Source organism: Cervus elaphus, chromosome 12 (genome assembly GCF_910594005.1).
Source record: "Cervus elaphus chromosome 12, mCerEla1.1, whole genome shotgun sequence".
Taxonomy (NCBI): domain Eukaryota; kingdom Metazoa; phylum Chordata; class Mammalia; order Artiodactyla; family Cervidae; genus Cervus; species Cervus elaphus.
The window spans coordinates 72,361,241-72,377,669 of record NC_057826.1 but is presented as its reverse complement, the minus strand read 5'-3'; the positions used below and the strand labels follow the sequence as shown (position 1 = coordinate 72,377,669).

General features: G+C 36.7%; 1 protein-coding gene and 1 non-coding gene across 2 annotated transcripts; one reads left to right on the top strand and one right to left on the bottom strand.

The window, feature by feature from the left end:
• Positions 1 to 2,935: 2,935 nt before the first annotated feature.
• On the bottom strand, positions 2,936 to 3,877 carry LOC122705234 (olfactory receptor 4F3/4F16/4F29-like). The gene has a single exon (XM_043920474.1). The coding sequence runs from the start codon at positions 3,875 to 3,877 to the stop codon at positions 2,936 to 2,938; it is 942 nt and encodes a 313-aa protein (XP_043776409.1).
• A 12,092-nt stretch (positions 3,878 to 15,969) lies between these two features.
• LOC122705960 lies at positions 15,970 to 16,076 on the top strand. Its single transcript, XR_006344229.1, has one exon. It is a non-coding gene; the product is annotated as a U6 spliceosomal RNA (small nuclear RNA).
• Positions 16,077 to 16,429: the final 353 nt, after the last annotated feature.

Genomic DNA, 16,429 nt, shown 5'->3' with positions numbered 1-16,429 from the left:
TTAACAAATAATTATATATGACAGAAGATTCTCAATTTTCCACCTTTAAGTCGGCAAAGACTCTGTTCTTGACCAAACTTTATTCAGACTCCTCTGACCTCAAACTGGGGCACACCCCTGATGGGCTTGCATAGCCCAGTTGTAGCAAGAATCCTGCTAAATTATTGTAGAAGAAATTCCCCAGCCTTGATACCTAATAAAATTTCTAAACCTCTCCTCTTGATATCTGATCATCCTAGTCTGCCCTCAGTAAGCACCTGTAAAGTCAGTTTAGCAAGAATTCTTCAAATCTTTAGATGTTTCCATTCACTGCCATGCTCCCTACCCCCAACTGCTGCTCTTTGGCAGTAAATTCCCACTTGCTTTAATTGATAATGACCTCATTCCTTTTTATATAATTTTATTCCTTTATTTTTGGCTGTGCTGGGTCTTCGTTGCTGCACAGGCCTACCTCAGGTTGCAGCAAGTGGGTGCTGCTGTCTCGTTGCGGTGCATGGGCTTCTCATTGCAGTGGCTTCTCTTGTTGCAGATCACGGGTTCTATGGCATTCGGGCTTCGGTAGTTGTGGCATAAGGGCTCAGTAGTTGCAGCTCTTGGGCTCTAGAGCACAGATTCAATAGTTGTAGTGCATGGGCTTAGTTGCTTCGCAGCACATGGGATATTCCTGGACCAGGGGTGGAACCCATGTTTCCTTCATTGGCAGGTAGGTTTTTCACCACTGAGCTATCAAGGAAGCCTGGGAATTGACCCCACTTCCATACCGAGATCTCTTTTTCCATATTGCAATAGTTTCTGAATAAAATCAGTTTTTGCCAAACTAAAAATAGAGTTACCATATGATCCAACAGTCCCAACTCCTGGGCATATATCTAAAAAAAGATGAAAACTTTAGTTTAAAAAGATACACTTACCTCAGTGTTCACAGCAACACTATGTACAATAGCGAAGACATGGAAGCACCCTAAATGTCCATCAATGAATGAATGGATAAAGAAGATGTGATGTATATATATATATATATATATGTGTGTAATGTGTAATATATATATATATATGTGTGTGTGTGTGTGTGTGTAATATAATGTGTAATATATTATTCAGCCATTAAAATGAATGAAATAATGCCATTTGCAGCAACATGCATGGGCCTGGAGGTTTTCATACTAAGTGAAGTAAGTTAAAAACAAATACCATATGCTATCACTTATGAAATCTTAAAACATGATATAAATGAACTTATTTACGAAACTTACTTCTTTCTCACAGACATAGAAAGCAAACATGGTTATCAAAAGGGGAAAGAGTGGGGGGAGGGAGAAATTAGGGGTTTGAGATTAACATACACACATGGACAGAGGAGCCTGGCAGATTGCAGTCCATGGGGTCACAAAGAGTCAGACATGACTGAGCACGCACACACGCACTCCTATATATATAAAATAGATAAACAACAAGGACCTATTTACTGTACAGCACAGTGAACTGTATTCAATATCTTGTAATGGAAAAGAACCTGAAAAAGAATACATATACATACACACACACACACACAAACTGAAGTCACTTTGCTGTATACCTGAATCTAACACAACATTGTAAACCAACTATACTTCAATTTTTTTAAGTTCTTTTTAATTAAAAAATATCAGTTTTTGCCACTTAAACTATTGTCATTCTTTTTTTTAACAGAGTCCTGTCTGTAAAATAAATGTTAGCTACTTTAGTTAAAAGTCATAAAATGGGTGATTGAAACTATATTAGAAGTAATTATAGTCCCTCAAAATATGAGTAACAATGCAACATAATAGGATCTGGTTTTGTTCATCAAGGAAAATAAAAGGACAAATTTATCCTACGATAAAATGTCTGCTTATTCCGAAGTCTGAAAGAGGATATTAAAAGACAAAATACAATGGAGATTGAAGTTTCAAGAAGTAAATTGTTCGCCTTGGTCATATATACATACATATGAATATAAATATAAATTAAAGTATATAATATTTAAGTAATGATTCTGAAAAGAAAAAATGATACCTGTTAATATTTTGGCAAAGTTTGCATAGTTCAGCTTTGATAGGTTTATTTTTTTTAACTTAGGAATGGTTTACCACCAAATACTGTATTAAATGAAAACTAGAATTTGGATTTTCCTGTTAGAATGACATGACAATTTATATTGATGTATTTGTTCTGCTCCTGACTAAAAGAGCTAAATGTTATTTTTATGTGTAATTTTCCTACTTAGAGATTCTTTAGCTTACAAAAGTAATTTTTTGCACCTTATGCTGACTTTACATACTCCATTAAAAGTATAGTTAATTACTTATGAAAAGTTAATGTTTGTTCTACTATTTATTTTCAATATTAATATATTTGTAGTCATTAACAGGTAGTTATCCTACAATTGTTTCTGTTTGCAGATACCTATACTACTTACACAACTGGTGTGGCTTGATTTGGGTCCACCAAACAGACATGGTGAAATTTTAAACCCTAATATCTGTGAATGTGGCCATACTTGGAAATGGGTATTTGCAGATATAGTCAAAGTAAATAGAAGTTATCCCAAATAGGGTAGATTAGGAGATATTTCTCCATTTTTTGAAGGCCTAAAAGAAATCTTCCCTCCAAGGTATTTCTAAAAATTACTTCTTATAAACATTATTCCTTACGAATTTAGGCTCAAGGTTTCTGTAAACTTTGATTTTAAATACTCTATATGTAAGTCTCTTTTCAAAGGTGAATGCCCCTGCTTCCTAAGTGAAAGACAAAATGGACTCAATATCTTTGTGTAATCAAATCAAGGACAAACAAAAGATTCTGAGTGTGACCATCAACACTGAGCATTAGTAATCAACAAGAACTCTTCGGGGGCGGGGTGGGGGGGTGGGGAACAAAACAAGAGCTCTTCACAATACAGTGAAGAAATCCCTCATCACTTTAGAGATCTCCTGTAACTCACTAGCTGTTTGCATACTCTCCTCATTGCAACCCTCATTTCATGATTCCTGAATGTGTAAATAACAGGATTCAGGAAAGGAGTAAGAACTGCATCAAATATAGCCAGAAACTTACCCAGGTGTGGGGAGGAAAATGGCCATATATAAAAAAACATCAAAGGACCAAAGAACAAGACTACTACAGTGATGTGAGCTGAAAGTGTGGACAGAGCCTTGGATGAACCCACTGAAGACTGTTTCTGAACAGTGAGAATGATGATAATGTAGGAAATGATCAGAATGAAGAAGGAGCCAACAGAGATGAATCCACTGTTGGCCGTGACCATGAACTCTAGTTCGTATGTGTCTATGCAGGCAAGTTTGATCAACTGAGGAAGGTCACAGTAAAAGCTGTCCAACACATTTGGGCCACAGAAGGGTAAGTTTACCACGCAAGCTAGTTGAACCATGGAGTGAATAAGGCCAATCATCCAGGCAGCCACTATAAAGAAAATGCACATCCTTGGACTCATGATGGTCAGATAATGGAGAGGCTTACATATGGCAACGTATCTGTCAAAGGCCATGGCTATGAGAAGCACCACCTCCACACCACCAATGAAGTGGATGAAGAAGATCTGAGTGATGCAGCCACTAAAAGAGATAACTTTATGCTTTCTGAAAAGGTCATAAATCATCTTGGGAGAAAAGATAGTAGAAAATCCCAGATCAATGAAGGAGAGGTTGGCCAACAGAAAGTACATGGAGGAGTGTAAATGAGGGTCAGAAATAACAGTGAGCATAATGAGCAAGTTTCCCATTGTGCTTGCTATGTAAAAACTAGAGGAGAACACAAAGAGGAGAAGTTGAATCTCCCAGGAATTGATGAGTCCCAGGAACACAAACTCTGACACCATAGACTGATTTGCTCCATACATTGGCTTTGTAGGTTTTGCTACCTGAAGAACAATAGAAAAAATGTAAATTATGATGATTATGTTAATAAACTAGAAGAGAAATCAAAGTTATGCAAGCCTATTTCTACTTCAGCATGCAAATTACCTCACAGCCTTTGCAGCATGATCACACAGAAAAAGTAGTTGCTGTCATGTGGAACTATTCTCTACCATCAAGTTGTCTTTCCATCTCATACCTTCTTTTTCCTTTCAGGGTGAGTGCTCTGATATTACTCATGAAATACATGATGGTCAACAAGAGTAACAGGAAGTCAACCCCAAACCTTTTGACTTTGGATTTTAAATTAATATGACCTACCTCAGTCATATAGAACTAATCACTATTGCAATCTCTCAGGAAGTTACCTTCCTCTGGCCCTTCTGGTGGGAACATTTCATCTTCAGTATTACTCAGATGTTTACCACATCTACAAATTCTTGTTTTATTATTACTAGCCATTTATTTTACTACCCTTTGTATTAATTTGAACTAGGTACAGTTCTAACTCACCAAGGGGATTGTAAACTTCTTGAAGGCAGAGATTATGACCATTCATATTTGAACTCCTTGAAGCAACGAAAAAGTGGCCCACACAGAGAGGTGCAAGTCTGTGAAGTGTCTGTTACCAGTTTGTGTCATATTTGGTAGAGAGTCTGTGACTGAATATTCAGAAACTTCTCTAGCTTTTTGACGTTACAGTGGCACTAAAGTTTATGTTTTTATATTTTATCAAAATAATAGTCCATGTAAGAGTATAAATTAAAAATAAACCTATCCTTTGACACAAGTAATTTGAGAAACACTGCTTTAAGGTACTTACATGTTGATTTGAAAAGCTTAAAATTATGAAATGCATAACGTGATGAAAGGTCTTCCCCGGTGTGAAGTCACTTCAGTGGTGTCCAACTCTTTGCAACCCCATGGACTGTAGCTGCTGGGCTCCTCTGTCCATGGGACTCTCCAGGCTAGAATACTGGAGTGGGTAGTCATGTTCTCCTCCAGGGGATCTTTCCAAACCAGGGATTGAACTCCCATCTTCTGAAGCTCCTGCATTGCATGTGGATTCCTTACCACTGAGCCACAGGCTTTTTGAAGCCACGGTGGTAAAGAATCCACCTACCAAGCAGGAGAAGCAGGTTTGATCCCTGGGTTGGTAAGATTCCCTGGAGATGGAAATGGCAACCCACTCCAGTGTTCTTGCCTGGCAAATGCCATGGACAGAGGAGCCTGGTACATTACAGTCTTCTGGGTCACAAATGGAATTTATTATTTACTCAATTTCTCCTTTCCTAATTTATTATTTACTCAATTTCTCCTTTCCATCTGGACTGCAAGCCCCATAAAGTTAAGTACCAAAACTTCTTCTTCAACCCAATGTATCAAAAATTAAAATCACAAAAAATTTTTGTTGAAAGGGTAAATAATATGTACAGTTGACACTCATACAACCTGTTTTTGAACAGTCCAAGTCTCCATAGATGTGATTTTTGCAATAGATATATGGAAATGCAAAAATTTACATGTAGAACATGTATTAATAGTATGGCTTGTATTGACGTGGATAGCCTATACTTATATAGATATTAGGTGAGTAATATTTAATATAAAATTAATCATTTGTTAATTTTATTACTCTTTTATAAGTGATTCCAAAAACTTACTTTACCATACAGTATGTCTCTCTATCTTTCTCAATTGGAGAAACTGCAAGCTGCCTATAGTCACTGATAAGTGGGCTTTTTAAAAATATAGCAATGTTTCCAACACTGTTATGAATATGACTGCAATACTATATGCCATTAAAATTTTATAATGATTTATTCACTATTATATAGGCAGGGCTGCCATGAAGAAATTGCATCAACTACCCAAAGCTACCATAAAGCAATTATATTGCTGCTTCTTTGTTAACAGTACATAAATTGTTATGACTGTAATTAAATATGAATTTATTTTCCCATTATCTTTTCATTTTTGATGTCTAGAATTAGTAATATATATAAAATCCACAATATATGGTATCCCCTAAGACAAGCAGATGTAGTCACTGACAGATGATTTATCTTGTAAACAGATGATACAAAGTTATAGCACTGTAGATAGACTTTCTTTTCCTTATGATTTTCTTAAAAATGTTTTCTTTCTTAGAGTTTACTTTATTGTAAGAATATAGCATATATTACACATAAATACAAGCTGTGTGTTCATCCATTGTTTATATTTTTGGTAAGTCTTCCAGTGAATAATAGGCTATTAGTACTTAAGCTTAGGGGGAGACAAAACCTATACATATATTTTCCACTGTCCAGGGTGTTGGTGGCCCTACCCCCAAGTTTTTTAAAAGATCAAATTCATTTGCTTGTGTTAGACAAGCATGTGAGTAAAGATGGAAAGATCAAGGGTCTGGGGAATTTAGGAAAGTGAAAATTTTGTCTGGTGGGAAACCAGTGGTAAGTGCAAGGCTAAAAAGAAGTCTTCAGTCTAGTCAAAGAGACTGAAATCAATGAGGTCAACTTTGGGATCTATTGTTAAATTCAATATCCCTTATTTAGGAAAATCACTTGTCATTATAGAGCAGGAAATAAATACCCAAATATGTTAAATAACTTGACCAAGTCTACTTAGTGTTAGAGCTTATACTAAAACCCAAATCTACTAAAACCCAAGTCTCCTCCCCAATTTTCTGCTTTATTTTTTTCCTTTATTCATGACTTCCTGAGGATGCCTTGCCTGAATTCAAGTTCTACCTTCTTCATGAAATCACTCTGGATTCCTCCAACCTGAGTCATTTTCTGATTTCCAGTGTTTCACTGTAACTCTCTAGCTGGATTATAAGACAATTCTACCCATCATACTTCTTTATAAACTCCACAGTAATAAATACACAAAAATTAAAAAAAATAAAAAACAAACTCCACAGTGCCCTGAAGAGTGCTAGAGGACATAATAGGGCTTCAGTAAAAACCTTGAGCTCCCAGTTCAGGTCAAAGTGTATTAAGGTTGCTCATCAATATCATCTCATACATGGACTCTAGACTCCATCTGACACAATATTAAAGATGGCTTCTGTGCATAATTGCATCATTCTTTGAATTTGTCTCTACTTTAGTTCTTAGAATACCTCATAGCAATTATTTTTTTATTATTTTTTAAGAAGCTGCATGGGATAATAAAATAAGTATAGGCTTCAATATCTGAAAAAATATGTATTTTGTGTTGTACCCTAATAACTTGGTGATCTTGGGTAATATACATTTTATCTCTGAAAACTTTTCCCATCTGTGGAATGTAGAAAACTAGTGTTTACGAGATGTTATACTGTGAGAGCCTGGAGAAGGAAATGGCAACCCACTCCAGTATTCTTGCCTGGAGAATCCCATGGACAGAGGAACCTGCCAGGCTACAGCCCATGGGGTCACAAAGAGTCGAACACAACTGAGTGACTAACAACAACAACAAAAATACTGTGAGTATTTGTCATCAAATCCAGTTAAGTCCTTCTCTTTAATGCTCCTGGTAATGGAAATAATGAGGTCCAAAATGAAGTCACATATAAGTAAATTATTATAAACTAATACAAGAAAGGAATTATTTGGAAAGGAAACTGAATTAATCAGATTTATAATTGTTATCATTTTTTGAATCTCAAAAAGTATTAAAAACATCAAATTATAAAATAATAAGTTCAAAATTATGTAATTTTGTGGCTTCAAAAACACTCAGTAATTATTAAAAATATTAAATATATACAAGAAATATTTTATGTATGTATATATATTCATATTAGAAGTATAAAAGTTTGAACAAAAAGCCTATCCAACAACTTCAGAATAATGATTTTCTCTGGGGAGGGAAAAATAGGAATTTTACAGGATGAGTGAATTCAATTTTATTTGTAATAATTCACTACCAAAAAAATCTGATAGTGAAATAACAAATGTCCCCTGTTATTTCTGTATTGAATGATGCCAAACATACAGTTTTCAGTACTTATTAAATGGGTGAAATACGTCACAATTTCCTTCTTAATTGAGTGCATCTGACATAAATCTGTTCCTTTCTCTTCCCACTGCCCCTACCTTTCATCAGTTCTCACTAGAAGTACTGTGAAACCTCGTTGGGATCCTCTCCCTCAACTGTTTTTGCAATTTCAACAAAAATCCAGCAACTTTCAAAACAGACTGAATCATAGTGTTAACGGTTTAATGAGTCTTTTTTTGCTTCCGGGTGAACCCCAAACTCCTAACAGATCAATCAAAGCCTGCTTGAATCTGGTACTTTTCAACCCTATTTCATATCTCACTTTTCCTACGTCCTTTCTTGAACCTCATGATCCAACATCACCTGTTTTTATCTGAGAAGGCCACATACTATCCCATTTCCATCTCCTCTTCACAGTCTAAGCAGATTCATGCCTTCTTTGTTCCTATTCATAGCACTTTATCCATGCCCCCAACGTATCACTTACCATGTTATTAATACATTATATTAATAGTTATAAACATAAGTGGATTGAGGGGAAGAATTGTGCTTATCCTTTTTTGTAATCTCAACTGCTAACACATGCTTAGAATAAAAAGGAAGGTGGAAGACACTAAAAACATTGCCTCCATCAAATGCAAGCTAAAGGTTTCAGTGAGGTGGAAATTATGATGTAAATATAACAAAGGTAGCCTTCAGCATGGACAAATCAGATTGCAATTCACATAGTAATAGATTCAGTAAATCATATATTTATATTCTAACAATTCAACAAAGATATAAGAGGATCTAACTGAGTGATTGAAAAACAAGAAGATATGGATGATAATATAACTAAGAAGATGGATTTAAAAAAAAAAATGAGAAGAGTTCTAAAGAGACCAAAAAAAAAAAAAAAAAAAATCAGCCCAGAAAATAGATATTATAAAAACAAAAAATAATTAAGAAAAAACAAGTAAACTGTGTCAAAATGAAAACTAATAAGGAAGAGGAGCTAAGGAAAGTATGTGTATAATGACAAAGAGAAGAAAAACAAGGCCTACTTTAAGTAAGAGGTCGTTTATGGGATGTGATTTTCATTACTTTCTGGATCCACTCTTTAGAAATTTTACAATCACAAACAACTTATAACTAATACTGTGTCTGCAGGTATCTTTTAACCACTTCGTCTCTTGGAAGACTTTCTCCATAATCTATATCAGTTATACGGGCTTCCCTCATGGCTCAGCTGGTAAAGAATCTACCTGCAATGTGGGAGACCTGAGTTTGATCCCTCGGTTGGGAAGATTCCCCTGGAGAAGGGAAAGGCCACCCACTCCAGCATTCTGGCCTGGAGAATTCCATGGACTGTGTAATACATGGAGTCGCAATACGTGGGCTTCTCTGATAGCTCAGTTGGTAAAGAATCTGCCTGCAATGCAGGAGACCCTCTCTTTCGATTCCTGGGTACAGAAGATCCCCTGGAGAAGGATTAGGCTACCCACTCCAGTATTCTTGGGCTTCCCTTGTGGCTCAGTTGGTAAAGAATCCGCCTGCAATGCAGGAGACCTGGGTTCCATCCCTGAGTTGGGAAGATCCCCTCGAGAAGCAAAAGGCCACCCACTCCAGTGTTCTGGCCTGGAGAATTCCATGGACTGTATAGTCCACGGGGTTGCAAAGAATCAGACATGAATGAACGACTTTCATTTTCACTTTATCAGTTACATACATCAGATTTAAGTTTATTTGCCCTTTGGGTCTCCAGTAAATTCTACTACATAAGAACTGGAAATTTGTGGGAAAATTATTTTACAGGAGAATAAAATATAAACATGGAACCTAATAGGAAAACACTACTGTTCTTTAGTTACTCTGGAATGAGTACTGGAAACAAGAATATTAGAATTAGTCAAAAGTAAATTTTACCTATATGTAATAAAAAGAGAGAGAGAGAAATATCCAACCAAATATCAGAGAATATAAAGATTCACAGTTTGATTTGTGATCCAATGGACTGTGGCCCTCCACACTCCTCTGTCCATGGGATTCTAAAAACAAGAATTCTGCAGTGGGTTGCCAGTTCCTCCTGCGGGGGAGGGGTGCTTCCCGACCCAGGGATCTAACCCGCCTGTTCTGTGTCACCTGCGTTGCCGGCAGATTCTTTACACTGAGTCACCAGGAAAGCCCCACTTCTCCTCTGCCCACCAGTTAAACCAATAGTTTCCTGTATCTGGTATTAATAGTCATCTGTAAAGTGGTATTCTTTTTAAAAACTCATGTGTCATGTCATAAATCTTCCTTTCCTTTCTTTTTCTTTCTCTGGAGTTTTTTCACCTTGCAAAACTGAACCTCTGTATCTATTAAACAACTTCCCATTTCTTCCTCCCTGGAAACCACAATCCTATGTTGTCTCTGGGAGCTTGACTACTTTAGACAGAAATTTGCTTTTGCTTTGTTTAATGTCTACATGAAGTTCTAGCTTCAGAGTTATCTAAAAGTTTCTCAAGAGCTTTTTTGAAATGCTATTACACTACTGATTATTTGATGCTTTTTTTCCCCCATGGTAATTAGTTAAGCACATTGTACAATATTAATGGCGAAGCATTATACACATACAACATCAAGTTATGGCAATTTGATCTCTATTAAAACATTTAAGCTTAAAAAAAAAACTCTTAGTTTGAAGTGGGTATCTGTGACTATTGCCTTGAGCTCAGGGATTCAGGATGGAGACACCAGCATATGATGTCTGTTCATCTAGAAGTCATCAAATACCTACAATCAATCTCCTGATTGATTCTGAAACCACATTCTCTTACAGGTTGGTCTTGTTCAAAAGAATTAAGCTGTTAGGCTATTTTTCTCAACACTTAATTACAACCATTTGTTTTAGTTAATTAAGTGTTCATGATATGAAAGAAGAGGTCTAGCTCTTTGCCTTTTATGATAATTAATTCATTGTCTTGGCCCATATAGAACTGATCAATCTTCCAGAAACAGATTCCCAGACATTTAACTTTATAGATGAGGAAAATATTGGTAGCCGGGGTTCCAAGTAATAGAATTATCAATCTGAATGAGGCCTATAGACATCTCTTGGTTTTGAAAATATAAACTGTCATCTGTATAAATTTCCTTCTCAATCTAAAAATATTGAGACGTTGTAACTTCCATTAGCTAAAATGTCCAGCAATTTATCTTTCAAACTGCCATAAATTCTTCTCCACATCCAAATAAAAATCTACCTTCCCTAATTTAAGACCACTTCTTTTACTTTTTATGATTACATGCCATATAAATAAATTTTGTGTCCTTTTGAATTAACTTTCTCCATACATAAACCCAGCAAATTATATCACCACTTATATTCCTAAGACTCAAAAACTCAATCCCTTTTATATTTCCTCTTAGGATCACTTTACCCCCCTATCTTTCACTTCCCCCAAAAAAATCACTTTTGTCAGCTTTCTCTAAAATTTTCTGCTTTCTATCTATAGTTTAGAGAAAATATTAAAGCACATAAGAGAGCAGGAGAACCAACTTGCTCTCTTGGTAGTTTTCATATCATTTGTGTCATTTCATATCATTTTCCACATCATAACTTAAAGTGACATAGTTGGAAATAATTTATTCAGCTTTGGGGCTTTGGGTTTCTCTTATATTCATGTATCAGTTATACACTTTTCCAGCTTGAAAATTTTGCATGTACTAAATGAATTTGTTTCCCAGTTCACAGAAGAGAATCAGTTTATACTTTATCTCTTTTGGTAAATGAATGGAGATAATAAGAACCCTTGTTTTCTTAGTTTATGTGTCACCAATTTTCCTTACCTGTTCATCAAATTGTAGAGGTTGAGAATCACTCATGTAATTATCACTAACAACAGAATGCTGACCCCCAACATTATAAAGTCATTTCAATTTTCCTAATATCTTTCACTTTACTCTAGCACTGTGATCCTAGCTCAATTCAAGGTCAGTTTACCTTATTCAATATTCCAATACCCTTTTCACAATTATGCTCCACTAATGGTCAATTAGGACTGATGCTAAAGCTGAAGCTCCAATACTTTGGCCACTGGATGCAAAGAACTGACTCACTGGAAAAGACCCAGACGCTGGGAAAGATTGAAGGCAGGAGGAGAAGAGGATTATTGAGGATGAGATGGTTGGATGGCACCACCGACTTGATGGATAAGAGTTTGAGCCAGCTCCAGGAGTTGGTGATGGACAGGAAAGCCTGGTGTGCTGCAGTTCATGGGGTTGCAGAGAGTCGGACACGATGAAGTGACTCAACTGAACTGAATGGTCAATTTGTTACCCCTAGACACTAGCTATCCTGCTTTATGATACCACTCATGAACCTAAAGATGTGGCTCATGTCCACAGCAGTTCCAAAACAGTATCATATATAACACTAAAGTTACTTGCCTTAATGTTAAATTTATTCTCAGCCTTCTATTTTACCTGTACAAAGAAAAGGGAATCCTCATATAGTCTTAGATTTTCTTGTGCTAACAAAAAATTCCATAAAATTTTGCCACATGTGGTAAACAAAGGTTATTAACAGCTCTAGGGGACAATAATCAAGTGATACTGCAAAGATCAGAATTTAGAAGGAGTTCATGGATCAAGGGACTTTACCCCTAAGGGACCTATTTGGTTGGACCAGAACAAAGGTACTAAAGACTCATAATAAGACACTAGAGGAAATTCCCTGGTGGTCCATGTGTTAGGACTTGGCATTTGCACTGCTGTGGCTCCAGGTTCAATCCCTGGTCAGGGAACTAAGATCCCACAAGCCATGCAGTGCAGCCAAAAAAAGACACTAGAGACAAAGAGGAAACAACACATTTATGTTAATCAACACTAAAGGATAGAACACACTGCACTCAAGATTTTGTTTCTTTGATTTATAATCTTCAAATGTTACAATACATGGTTTATGAGCTTCCATTTTCAGTGTTTCCCTAGTTCCATCAATTGTCAGAGGCAAGCCCTTTTCCATTTAGTGATTCAGCGATATGAAGACCTCAAAGTTGTCAGAGGCCAGTCTTCGCTATGTTCCCTTTGGAATATTCTTCCCTGGGGCACTAGGACGTCTGAACCTACTAAACCAAAGTTCACAATAACAAGAAGCATCTTCATCTTCAGTTTCTCAGTCGTGTCTGACTCTTTGCGACCCCATGGACTTAGTCCACCAGGCTCCTCTGTCCATGGGATTTCCCAGACAAGAATACTGGATTGGGTTGCCATTTCCTTTTCCAATAAAAAACATAAATTCCCATAATAAATAGTTCGGTCCTATTGTTAAAGTGACTTTTTACCCTTGGGATTCATATATGCTAGCTATCAGGCTGAGGACAATATATAGCAGCCACTGGTTTAAGTTATTTGCTGCATCAAATAGGCAGCCTCGTAAACTTTTAAGTTGTTCACCTCCCAGTTGACAAAAAATCTGACCATTCATCAAGCCATTCCTCCACTATATCCATGAGATGTTTCTCGGTTATTGAGTGCGAGTAAGTCTAGTGAATTCTAAGGAAATAAGCCTGTTGTGACACTTCACTTTTTATAAAAACGTCTCCAGAGCCAAAGTTGCATGGGAATAAGTAGGGCAAAAAATGTTCTATTAGTCCATAATGGTAGTACTAGCAGAAGCACTATGGTTGGGGAAGAAAAATCAATACCCAGAACAAATTCATATCCCTATGAAGACAAGTCCCTAATCCTTCCAGAACAGGTGGATGGCGAGTATACTGACAGCATGGTGAGGTGTGGCTCCATCCATTGTGATCAGGCTTTACTTCTGCCTTACAAACTTGCACAGTCAGTCATGGTGGTAGCCAGATCACCTGTGGTAAGGGGAAACTCATGTTGTTGTGTCTATGCAGAGACTTCAACTATGTTTCTATGGCCACACTTTAGAATCCATTAAGAATGAACAGTATAAGGTATCAATGAAGCAGTACTATCCTAAGGAAAAGAGGCTGATTTACATCACAGAGGCAAGTTACCTTGTTCCTGTATAGTGAATAATCTCTAATGGACTTTTACATGGGCATTCTCTCTGCCCTCTCTGAAAAGTCCATCCACATAATTCAGCCTAGATTGCATCTCAAGAAACTTATACTCTTGTTCTTTCTTAGTTCTTAAACAAACACATCAGCAATTAGCCTTGTCCACAGATTAGTAAGATCTGTACCACAGGTCATCTTTCCTTCCAAGGAACTGTACAACCACAGTACTCCCTGACTGGGAGAAGGGCAAAATGACAGCTTAGAAAGACCCTGAACTCATCTCCTCCCATAAGCACACTGAATCTGTACCTACATGTGGAGCAAGTATTGCTGAAGATCAAATAGCTGACTGAACAGCTAATGCACAGAGGTAGTCTACATAAACACAGGTGGGAATGATGGAATGTGGTACCCATGGGAACCCTAAATCATCATGGCAAATTGTGGCAAGGAGGGATGTAGCTAAAGGGCAGAATACAAACTCACTCACTGTTAGACACAGTGAAAAAATAGCAGTTTAATGGGCACCTGGACTAGATGGGGAAAAAAATCCATTTAATAACTTTAGATCATCTGTCAAATGGGCAGGGAACTTCTGGAACACTCTTGGATATCAGAGTTGCTAGTGAACTTTGGGGATCTCCCTCATCTGCACCTTCTCAATCCCCAGTCTTCCTTCCAAAGTGGCGTTAGGCATAGCACTCCCCAGATACTATTCCCAGTATAAGGCTCACACTCCAGCCTAATGGCCAAAGCCCCAAGGCACACCCTGTCAACTCAAAGTATGCTCCTACAAAAGGTTTTTCAAGACCAGGGTTAGTGTTAGTGTTAGTCACTCGGTCGTGTCTGACTTTTTGCAACCCCATATACAATAGCCCACCAGGCCTCTCTGCCCATGGGAATACCGGAGTGGGTTGCCTTTCCTTCTCCAGGGGATCTTCCCAACCCAGGAATCAAACCCGCGTCTCCTGCACTGCAGGCAAATTCTTTACTATCTCAGCCACCAGGGAGAGGTAGCTATTTCACCTATCACAGAAGCAAGAATCATTGGCGAAACCAAATGAGAAGACAAGGGGGATATGTTCCAAACAAAAGAATGAAATGAAAGAATAGAAAAACCCCTAATGAAATGGGGGTAAGTAATTCACCTGATAAAAGAGTTTTTTAAAAATAGTTATAAGCATGTTTATCAATCTCAAAAAAACAAAGGAAGAACTCAGTGAGAATGTTATCAGAGTCAGAAAATGTAAGAAAACTAATCACAAATGAAGAATTCAATAACTGAAACAAAAAATAATGAGAGGGAATCAACAAGACACTAGATAGTACAGAACAGATAAGCAATTTGTAAGATGGAAGAGTGAAAGGCACCCAATCAGAACAATTTTTTAATGATGAGTTTAAAGGAACTCTGGGACAACATCAAGTGTGTAATATTCATATTATAGCGCTCTGAGAAGGAAAAGAGAGAGGAGACAGAGAAATTCTCTGAAAAGATAATGACTAAAAACTTTCCTACTCTGGGAAAAGAAACAGACATCAAGATACGGGAAGCACAGAAGGTCCCAAAAAAGATAAACCCAAAGAGAAACACATCATGACATATTATAATTAAAATGACAAAATTAAAAATAAAGAGAATCTTAAAGGGAGCAAGAGAGAAACAACTAATCACATACAAAGGAAGCCCCATAAGAATATAAGCTGATTCCTCAGCAGAAGCTTTACAGGACCAAGAGTGGAGGGATATATTTAAGGTGCTGGGAAAAAAGTGTGCAACACTATTTCCATAAGACATAGCAATACTGTCTTGAATCTGACTCCCAAAGAAAAGGAAATTAAAACAAAAATAAACAAATGGGACCTAATTAATCTTAAAAGCTTTTTTTAAAAAAAGGAAACATCAACAAAACAAGAAGACAACCTACTGTAAGGGAGAAAATATTTGCAAATGATATGGCCAATAAGAGGTTAATACCCTATATATATTTTTTTATATTTTTATATTATTTTACATATATATATATATATATATATAATAGCTCATACAAGACATCAATAAAAACAAACAACCTGATTTAAAAATGGGTAGAGTGCTTGCTTCGGCAGCACATATACTAAAATTGGAACAATACAGAGAATATTAACATGGCCCCTGCACAAGGATGACACGCAAATTTGTGAAGCATTCCATATTTTTACACCATACACAAAAATAAACTCAAAATGGATTAAAGATCTAAATGTAAGACCAGAAACTATAAAACTCCTAGAGGAGAACATAGGCAAAACACTCTCTGACATAAATCACAGCAGGATCCTCTATGACCCACCTCCCAGAATATTGGAAATAAAAGCAAAAATAAACACATGGGGCCTAACGAAACTTAAAAGCTTTTGCACAACAAAGGAAACTATAAGCAAGGTGAAATGACAGCCTTCAGGATGGGAGAAAATAATAGCAAATGAAGAAACAGACAAAGGATTAATCTCAAAAATATACAAGCAACTCCTGAAGCTCAATTCCAGAAAAATAAATGACTCAATCAAAAA